At 33.2% G+C, this 10,886-nt stretch overlaps 1 protein-coding gene across 2 annotated transcripts in view; it reads right to left on the bottom strand.

Annotated features, from left to right (window-relative positions):
• Window positions 1–85: 85 nt before the first annotated feature.
• LOC126815414 (dynein axonemal heavy chain 5) overlaps window positions 86–10,886 on the bottom strand; it is a 57,082-nt gene continuing 46,281 nt past the window's right edge. For both annotated transcript variants that reach the window (XM_056099538.1, XM_056099539.1), the window contains 14 exons: window positions 10,703–10,871; window positions 10,232–10,387; window positions 9,014–9,352; window positions 7,831–7,935; window positions 7,418–7,671; window positions 6,003–6,193; window positions 5,598–5,719; window positions 4,983–5,304; window positions 4,635–4,861; window positions 4,163–4,435; window positions 3,604–3,863; window positions 2,986–3,355; window positions 1,558–1,710; window positions 86–1,287 (listed from right to left, as the gene is read on the bottom strand). In XM_056099538.1, coding sequence (XP_055955513.1) covers window positions 877–1,287; window positions 1,558–1,710; window positions 2,986–3,355; window positions 3,604–3,863; window positions 4,163–4,435; window positions 4,635–4,861; window positions 4,983–5,304; window positions 5,598–5,719; window positions 6,003–6,193; window positions 7,418–7,671; window positions 7,831–7,935; window positions 9,014–9,352; window positions 10,232–10,387; window positions 10,703–10,871 — 3,352 coding nt within the window. In that variant the 3' untranslated portion in view covers window positions 86–876. The remainder of the gene's footprint in view (window positions 1,288–1,557; window positions 1,711–2,985; window positions 3,356–3,603; window positions 3,864–4,162; window positions 4,436–4,634; window positions 4,862–4,982; window positions 5,305–5,597; window positions 5,720–6,002; window positions 6,194–7,417; window positions 7,672–7,830; window positions 7,936–9,013; window positions 9,353–10,231; window positions 10,388–10,702; window positions 10,872–10,886) is intronic.

Genomic DNA, 10,886 nt, shown 5'->3' with positions numbered 1-10,886 from the left:
TGTGTCCCAGGTCGGTCTAGCTTGTGACAACACTCTAACACGACAGGTTCTTTTGTTGTTTTTTTTTCAGTTTATTTTCAAATTCACAGGGATTGTACATTTTTCAAGCTCCAGATGTTATACAAGCTAATAATCCACTCTCTAGATCAAGAGATGGCTTAGATATTGAGTGGATTTGACCATGCCCACCATATCGGCTAATATATCCAGAGACTGTTGATAAAAGATAGACAACCAAGACTATTTATTATCATGGCAATGGTACTTGACAATCAACAATAAGAACTGGCTAATTTTCACTATTTTTTCAAGAAAACACTGATTTAAATTATTTAGACTAGTTTATTCTATAAGAATAATGTAATAATAGATATGACTATAAAGAATAAATTATAAAAAGTTTTTTAAGTTACCGATTTTCATATACAAAATAGAATTATATGTCAATAATTGCAAAAATAGCTTCTTTAAAATGAAATAATAAAATTTGCTTTACTGGTATTTTACTATAAGTATATAATTATGTTATGCAAGAGGATATATTTAAGTCATCTGCAAAACTTAATGCTGGTATTTAATAATTCAATCACATTAATGCTGATGTAAACAAAAGGCCAAATAAATAATAACCACCTTGAAAAATTGAACAAGGATCAAAATAAACAAAAATTATGATCACAATAAATGGGATATAAATATTGGGAGGATGGTAACAAGAAAAAGAAACAACCAATAAAAAAAAAAACTAGAAAAATAATCACAGACTGTTAATAATACTGTACATTTTATATTTATTATATATTATCTGTACTTATCACATACATTACTACTTAACAAACACAATTAAAAAAAAAATAACATAATAATACTACAGATCTATTTGATATCACAAAGTAAAGCTACACCTCGCAAGATCCAATGAGCGGGTGAGGAGTTTGCAGATTGCGCACATTTTAATGTGACATTGGCTATGTATGTCAGATCTGTACGTCTTGGTTTCTTGTATATTGGGCAGACATAATGAGTTTTAACATCATAGGTTGTACCACCCGAACTGTTCACAGCTGTAATGTGAACAATGGGCATAATATCAAATAATTGTTTAGGTCGTGGTTCATATAATTTGTTGTTTCTTTTATCCCATCCTGCTCCTTCCAGGAAGAGTCCATAAACATAGACACCTTCTGTGGGTGGTTGGATAAGATCTTCTTTTGATTGATATTTGGTGACATCATTACTGAGAACAACGCTATCTAAAGCCCAACCCTTGTGTGCTCGTGTTACCTCCTGAAGAACAAAAGAAAGATTGCCTTGTTAAGTGATATACAGACTCTTTCAGTTTATGTATGCAGGAAAGAATTTTTTTTTTTGATTGATTGATCTCAAGGATTTTAACAAGCACTTGTGCATAATAACATAAAGGTTAGTGCACAGTCTTTTGATAATTAGGGGAGCCTAAGATTATTTCAAATATGATATTGTTCAAAATTAATTACATCAGTTTTTATAACCAGTATTTAAAAACAATCCAGTGGAAGAAATTGACAAACAATATACCTGTCTCATGGCAGTAAGAAAACCTTGAGGATTAAAGAAGCCTGTCATCCAGAAAGAAAGAGGTCGACCCTCAAAACACCATGTGTGGAACTGTGCATTACGATCAATCAATTCAGTAAACCAGAAACCAAGGGTACTTGAATCCCAAGATACCTGAAAAAAGATTTGTTCAATACTAATCTCCATTATTTTTAGATACATTATGGGAGATTTGATAAAGAGCTGGCAGTTCTCACTATAATAGTTAAAACCAAGCCAACAGTGAGGCTGATGTCCCTCACCAAAATCCCACAATAGATAGATACAACATATTAATTAATAGCACATTTATTTTTTTCAAAAGTATCAAGCAATCAAACTGATTATCAACTATACACTAAGTTTCATCACTCTCTATCAGATAGAATCAAAGGTATCTTGTCCCAAAGCATCGACCAATGAAATTTCTTAGCTCTGCTTAGCTTTAGCTTTAAATGTTAATCATTGCACTTAGTCAGAAGACATTCACCTAATGAACACCTACATCAATTAAAAGCAGAGTTATTATGTTCCAAAGTCTCGACCAATCAAATTGCTTATCACTCTGTTTTACCCCTGAGCAGAATATTCTTATCGAACTTAGTCAAGGTAATAATATAATGACTCTATACTCTGAGTTTCATCACTCTCACTTAATTAAAACCAAAGTTATCGTGTCCCAAAGCATCAACCAATCAGATTGCTTATCTCTGCTTATCGTAAGCAGACAATGTTTATCATCGAACTCCATCAAGGCATTCACCTAATGAACGCCTACACCAATTAAAAGGAGAGTAATTGTGTTCCAAAGTCTCAACCAATTAAATTGCTTATCGCTCTGCTTACTCTGAGCAGAAAATGTTCATTATCAAACTTAGTCAAGGTATTGATGTAATAAAACTATACACCAAATTCCATCACACTCACACTTAATTAGACCTAAAGTTATCGTGTCCCAAAGCATCAACCAATCAAATTGCTTATCTCTGCTTACTCTAAGCAGAAGATGCTCATCTTTGAACGTTCTAGCTTAATTAGATAATTAAAGGGTGTCTTCCTTCCATTTTAACATTTGAATGGCTACATGTATGTGAAAAGCAAAGACGCAATCATGAAGATTCCTTCAAATTTGTAAAAACTTAGGTTTATCAGTCCCAAAATAAATGAATGACACTAATTCATTACTTGCACAAATGTCTTTTTAAGAAGCATCTAGCAATCAAATTGTTTATCAATCTGCGAAACCTAACCTACTTAACCAGACAGACCCATTTTAATAGTTCCACGCTTTCTATGAAAGTCGTTGGACAAAAAATAACTGCAGTAAGATTGAATTGAAATAGACAATTTTATGTGATGAAATGTCATTTTGTTACAAATATTGAAGGATAGATACAAAAAGATTATTACCTTGCTCCACAATTTGGGTATACGAGCATCATACATAGAATCTAATGCATCTCGTAGATTTTCACTCATAATAATTGTACCCTCTATGGCTAACTTCAGATCTTGTAATGTGCTGCGTACTGTTGATATAACTCTCTGCATTCTGTCAATCTCTTGTCTCAAGAAAATGTTAATAGGTTGATATTCTCCCATTTTTTTAAGAGCACTGGTAACTTCGAAAGGTACATAATCTGGTGGTAATTTATCCAACATGTCATCTGCCAGTCTATTAACTATACTCTCCCTAGTTTCACCGCCACCACTGCTGCTGTCTTTAGGTTGTATACTTAAAATAGTATCTAAACTATCTTTAGCTGTTTTACTCTGATAGCTGAAGCATACACAAAAGAACTAATCATAGTTTTGATCACAAACGGTCATTTTAAACTGTATAACTAAATGAAAACAACAATTGTTTATGACTAGTTATTACAAGCACAACACAAAAATATTTTGAAAGGTTTGTAAGAATATTTTACCCTGAATCAACCAGTTTTATTCATTGAAATATATCTTACGTTATAACCATGATAAATATAAATATTAAATTCATTACTTTATAAAACCTTTTGTACTTACGTGATATCAGCGTTTGCGTGTAGACCAAACACTTCAGGTGAATCACTAGCTGGTAGTTCATTAATATAATCATGGTATTCATTTATTTTATTACATTTAGGTATTGAGTAGCCTTTACTAAAGAGGAAATTTCCAAACATTTTTTCCTCAAACCATTCAGAACAAAATGTATTGAGCAGTCGTTTATCAAAATCGTCAGTGACACGACCACCATATTGAATTTCCCCCAACATATACCGTACACAAGTCCAGTTAACACCCTGAAATAAGAATTGATAATCTTTCAAGGTACTAAAACATGTATTGATATACTGAACAAGAAGGAGTAGCAAACAGCATATCAACATAACATATGCATTTTACTCATTTCTGTTTTTCAGTAACAAGCTGGTAACCATTTTTGTACCATTTTTTAAAAATAATTTTATACAGAAAAGTCTACAGGATTGTAGAATAAGAATAACCTCTAACCACCATATTGAAGTTCTGACAACAAGAATGGATTTTTAAATAATTTAAATTTCATAATCCTATCAAGTGCTAAACAAGTTCATCTTACCCTCTTTATATCCATATCATCAAGATGATTCTGTACAAACTGTACACTAGCATTATAATCAGCTGTATTAAACTCGTAAGGTATATTCCAACCTAATGGACCAAATTTTCTTCTTTCTTGTACAATAGTATGAAGGAACCCTACAGCGTATAACATTGGTCTCCACTGAGGCATATTAGATATATCTAAGAAATCTTGTGTAACATTAGCATAGGTTCGTTTAAGACCAGCTTTGATACCTTGTGGTGGTTCATTGGTGAATTTTATTGCCATCTGTAAGGTAAAAAACAACTTTTTTTTTCTCTAAACCACACCTCTATTTGTTAATTACATTCATTGGAGCCATTTGAACTGAGCAGCTCTGTGAAATAAAATATTAGCCATGGCTTAAACCAACAGAAAATCTGAATTGAATAACTCTTTGGAAAACTAAGGTTTTAATCCATATTATTTTAGATAAGATATACTTTACCTGTAGAAAACTAATGGGGAACTTTATATGTTCTTCTGTTGTAACCCACAGACGGAATTCATCATTTATATTTTCTGTTTCAAGAATGGTGTCCATCACTTCAACAACAAAGTCTAAACTAAGATGGCAATTCTGTAGCAATAACCAACCACCATTCTGGATGCCATAAGCTGTGAGTCGTCTGGCATGAACTTCTTGACCTTGACCCATAGATATGGCTTTACATTCTATAAAATAAACACATAATATGATTTATAAAATGTCTTTTTTCTAGTCAGTTGATAATTTTTAAGCCAAAAGATGTGGATTGTTGTTAAATATAAGAGGAGAAGCTCCCTGGTGTTTTACCTATTCTGTGTTTCTTTGCTAAACCTTCAATACTGTTGGTTGGATCTGATCCCATAGATAGAAGACAGATTAATGGATTACGATTATCACTCTCCTGCCACATCTTCTCCATGTCTAATATAACACCTTCTGCATATTTGTCACCCAGTGTATCCGCAATATATTTTTTAGCTTGTGGTAAAGTCCTGTCGGGACACCAGGAACGGACCAGTAGCAGACGTCGGAAGACATCCAACGAATCATTGTATCCATCTGGTATAATCTCTTCTTCAGGACAATCTTTATCAAACCATGTCTTCCAGTTCTTTTCATTTCTAGATACCTAAAATCAAAATTAAAATACACACAATAAGAAATCAATCCAGATAATAAGGTAGTTCTTTGACTCCTTTCCTGAGAATTTAATTAGCTATAGGCTACTGACAAGCACTGACAGGTTTGTTGTTTACTCTTACCAGAATATTTAATACTACTTCTCATTCATTGGACATATCTAGCAATTTCTGTTGTTATTTTCTATACATTCATAATCTAAATCTTGTGACTGTATGGCAGCTAGAGCGAGGTGGGCTCTTCTCATCAATGAATAAGCTAAAAAAAAAAACAGGCACATACCTGATCCAATACACCAGAGAACTGATGTAAATTACTCAACTCAACCAAATTCAACCAGGTTAAATCAACAATCCATCTGTGTGGTTTGGGTGTCACAACATTTAAATCAAGAGATGCACCACCTGAAAATTTTACAATTTATTCATATTAACTTCTGTGTAAGATTATAAGTGAATGTGGTTCTTTTTTAAAATAAATTTATTTCTTGATATATTTAGAAAAGTGTAAGAATGTTAGACGATAGCAAAAGGGTGATATTACCAAAATCTTTGCCGTTCTTGTGCTGAGCAGGTGATATCAGCAAAATCCTGCCTTATGTTGAAAAAAGTGCTGACTAATACTCAACACAGAAGGTTTTGTGTGTGTTATAGTAAAGGGGAATAAAATGTTTGACTATTAATTTACCTTTAATCAGTGTCATAAATTCTTCATGTTTAATCTTTCCTGCTTGAAGATCAATCTTCAAGGCTAACAGCAAGGTGAAGGTAAGTTTATCCTTCTCGTATAAACCGCGTACAGCGTATCTATATACCTCATATGTCATAAATTCTATGATATTCTGTATACGTTTCTGAGTGATGGGTGATTTAATCGATCTGGAAGAAAAAATACAAATTCAAAAAATATTGTATGGCAGGCAACCCACTTCAAGTCACCCCAGATACAGATACCACACAAACAAAATATCATCATAAACAGACATCTCAAAGAGGTTGATTCTTTCTCCCTTTCACCCCTTTTGCATATCATTTTCGTTTACTTTTTGATCTAGAATTAAAGAAGGGTGTTTAAATCTAAATATTCTGCCAGGTTTACATGAATAGTCATGATCTTGTGGTAGTAGGATTAGGAAGATATGCATTATTGAAATCAAGTACAAAAATGACATTACAGCCTGGGTTCCTTTGATCAGGAATAGCAAAAAACCAAGATGGTCAACGCTCTTCAATATTTTTATCACATGATTGTGACATGTTGGGCTCATTGTGGTTATAAAGATTAAGATCGTAACAAAGCCAAAGAATGGCATGGAATCATGGACCTTATAATACATTATGTATTATAAGGTCCATGATGGAATCAACATTGATGTCAATGAAAAATTACTAGTCTGAATCCTGACCCTATTAGAATTATCTCCCTTGTGAACATGGTGCCTGTAGAAAGATCTGTGCTAATGTCATTTGCCTAGTCAACCGTGTTGTGGAAGAATGCTAGTCGTTTCTAACAGAGAAAAGGGGAAGCCAAACCTCAATGGTACTAAAAGGTAATGGACTACGCAAGTTAGGACCACTGAAGGCCATGCCATGGTTGGTTGTTTTTTTCTGTCTAAATGTTTGATAATAATGGTTGAAACAATCCATTTCAAGTGTTTGTCATACACAAAATATGATACTACAATGAAAAAAATTCTTTCATTAACACAATGAATTGTTTTGGCACCAACTGAAGGATTAAACCATAACATACTCTCCAACATCAGCTAGACTTAAAAATACATACCTTTTTGTTTGATATGAGAAGATAAGGTTCCCCTAATAAATTGATAACCCACTCAACATTTTTTTGGTAAACGAAAACAATAACAAATGAGCCTATTTTGCCAAATATAGATAGAACACAATTCAATGGTCCCTCAATATTTTTTGGTAAATGCACTCGGCAGACAGGTGCTAAATTCGTGAGAGACCACTGAGGTTATATAAAGAGACACCAACTGGATTGAGTAGACCCCTATTGTAACCTATATTTAGTGCTTGGTATAAAATGCAAAATATTTGTAGTTTTACAGAATAATACCAGAAAAATGTTTATCCTACCTGGCTAGAGATCTATCAAAGAGACCCAGGAACTGACGGAGTGATGTCTGGTACATAACATTCACTAAACTCATTTCTGTTATCAAGAAATAAAGAATACTGCCTCGGGTAGCGACAGGACGGAATTCTTCTCTTGCTGCATTTATCTTTATTTCTGTTTCAGCAGCATTCTTCAGTTTCTGACTGACATCATCAGCTGTAATTTTAGTTGTGTTTAGTACATTGATGAGATCTTCATCATCTACTAATGACCCCTGAAAACAAAAACAGTTTGTTTTATAAATGATGCTTCCTGTTAAAAATGTGATAATTCAACAACTATATTTTTCAGCTAAAAATGATCTGTTTTTTTAAATGCTCTTATATGGTTATACATCATTTTAAAACTATCTCTATTTTTACAGTATATGTACCTGTGTACTGGTCAGTCTGAAGAGTAAATTATCCTCTAATTCTTTCATTTTTCTTTTATTGGATGTAACTTCTTCCATCAGATTTACTCTTTCACTCTCTAATTCCTGGAAAAAAAGTGGTTGCCATGCAAGATATGCCCAGAGATGGACAGAGAACAAACTAAAAAACTAATGTGATTTTTCGTACAATCAGGAGCCATAATCAAGAAAGTAATACGGTCCGATATGTCTGAATATAGACAGGAACCGAGATCTTTGGGTTATAAACATAGATTGCAAGTTTCAGTAAAATCGGATCAAAATTGTGGCTTCTAGAGAGTCCACAACCTTGGTATTACATACTTTTACACTATTTGCATACAAGGAGTGGCTATTTTGTCGGGCAGATTTTCATGAAATTCGAACTCATCCGTCATTAAGGTGTAATGGTGATATATTTAAACGGTTTTTAAAACTGAATAAATATTGTGACATCTAGAGGGTCCACAAGCTAAAATTGCTTTTTTTCGTAAAATCAGACCGATATGTGCAAATATCGAAAATACCCAAGATCTCTGTGATATAAACATAAATTTAAAGTTTCACCAAAATCGGATCAAAATTGTGACCTCAAGAAGGTGCTACCTTGATATACCATACTTTTACACTATTTACGTATGGGAAGTGATCATTTTGTCGAGCATTTGCAGTCAGATTTTCACGAGATTCAACCTCATTCATCATTATGGTGTAACGGTGATATATTTGAACGTTTTTTTAAATCAGATAAAAATTGTGACCTCTAGGGGGAACACAAGCTAAAAACATGATTTTTCGTACAATCAGGGGCCATGATCCAGGAAGTTGCCATCCGATATGTGCCAATATCAGGGGCTATAATCAATGAAGTTATGATCCGAAACATGCCAATATTGCAAGGAACTGAGATCGTTGGGAGATAAACCTATATTTCAAGTTTCGTCCAAAATCGGATAAAAATTGTGACCTGTAGGGTGGACATCCAGATGGATAGGAGCAACGACAATATATATGTCCACATGAAAATGTGGGCATATAAAAATACATATTTAATTTACAGGCAGCAAGATATTTAACTAAGAAATTTTACCTTAAGCTTGATGAGATTAGAAGATGAAATACCATGTTATAAACAAAAAAAAGTTGTTTCTTAAAATTAACTTACAGCCTTTTCAGTAAGGATTACTCTCCCTAATAACTGATCTTCTAAACCTTTCATAGTAACAGTAAAGTCTATAATAGATGTACCAGCTGATATTTCTGGAGTATACGAGGGATTGGGTAGTTTGGTTGTTATATATAGAGTAAATCCTTTCATTATGTCACATTCTTTATCTCCTACTTTCACTTTCAATGTTGATCCAACTTTTATAAAGTTTTTCTCTAGGACATTGTCTAATGCTGGATCCAGTTCTTCACCAACGTCTTCTATTACTAATGGACGGCCTAGAGACATGGAGTCTTCTAAATGTTGACGGAAATATTTATGATTCAGTGAGGTGATCTAAAAAATATTTAATAAATCTTCTGTTACATTTCTTTTGTCAAGAAGGGCACTTTTTGGACTAGATTTTGCAACAATTTTACCTCTATTCTTTTCTGAAATAAACTGACTTCGTGTGTTTGATACACAATTTAAATCTGTGCAGTTGACTTTTGAATTTATTTTATGCCATATTTTACTGGTATGTGAAACCCAACCAGCGGCTGTCTGCAGGCAGGATACGCCAACATTTTACAAGAGATGGATAGAGAATAAGCTAAAAACAAAAACAATTTTTTGTACAATCAGGGGCCATAATCCAGAAAGTTATGGTCTGAAATGCACAAATATTAAAAGGGACTGAGATTTTTGGAAAATAAAGATATGTTTTAAGTTTCATCAAAATCGGATAAAAATTGTGACCTCTAGAGGGTCTATAACCTTTGTATTACATACTTTATACACAATTTGCTTACAAATAGCGGCCATTTTGTCATTTCGATTTTCCTGAAATTGCAATTCAACCTTCATTATGGTGGAATGGTGATGTATATAAACGCTTTTTGAAATCGGAAAAACCATTGTGATCTCTAGAGAATCCACAAGCTAACAATGTGATTTTTCAACCAATCAGGAGTCATAATCCAGGAAGTTATATTCGGATATGAGTGATTATCAAAAGGAACCAAGATAGACCTATATTTCAAGTTTCGTCAAAATTGGATAAAAATTGTGACCTGTAGAGTGTCCACAAACAAATTGTGGACGGACAGGGGCGACGACAATATACGTCCACATGAAAATGTGGGCATATAAAAATTACTGCATATCTGTTATATATTTGATTATTTTCTTGTTGGTATATGTCCAACAGTTACTGTGCAATATTGAAATCCCTACCTGCATTTCATTCTTTATCTCTCTATTCTTAATCCATGATTTACCTTGACCTTGTGGGTCAATAAGTAATGGATACCTGGCAGCTTTAGTAACAATAATACCATTTTGTATTGATAATTCATCACTAGGTAAACCTTGAAGATTCCATTCACCAATCTAAAAAGGAACAGATGTTACTGCGGGTATCTATTTATATCTTTGATTCAGGACAAGATGGAAGATGGGGGGGGGGGGGAGGGGGAAGTACACAATATATTGGGTACTATACATTGTTTTGGTTTTTTTTTCTCTTACAACCATTGCCAATGAAAGAAATATTACTCTTAATCACATTTTTTTTTTCAATGGTCAAAATATTAAGGATGGAGATTTCATGTGTAGATCCAAATCATGGTATAAAGATCCTAAACAAAAGTATTTAACTCGCTTTCTGCACTGATATGACATATTTATTAAAAGTAAATAACTTACAGTAGTAGGATCTGTTAACATGGTAGTGACATTTAGATTGGCACTGTATGGTATCTTTCTAGTTTTCAATTCTTTCATCCAGTTTTTATTGAGTAAAATGCGGAAATCTTGATTAAATGGTCCAGAATATGACAAGAAGGCTGTACACATCAATACATCACCAACCAGCCTATAATAAAAATAA

Source organism: Patella vulgata, chromosome 3, assembly GCF_932274485.2.
Source record: "Patella vulgata chromosome 3, xgPatVulg1.2, whole genome shotgun sequence".
NCBI lineage: Eukaryota > Metazoa > Mollusca > Gastropoda > Patellidae > Patella > Patella vulgata.
Note: the sequence above shows the minus strand (reverse complement) of the source record. Positions and strands in the feature narration are given on the sequence as shown.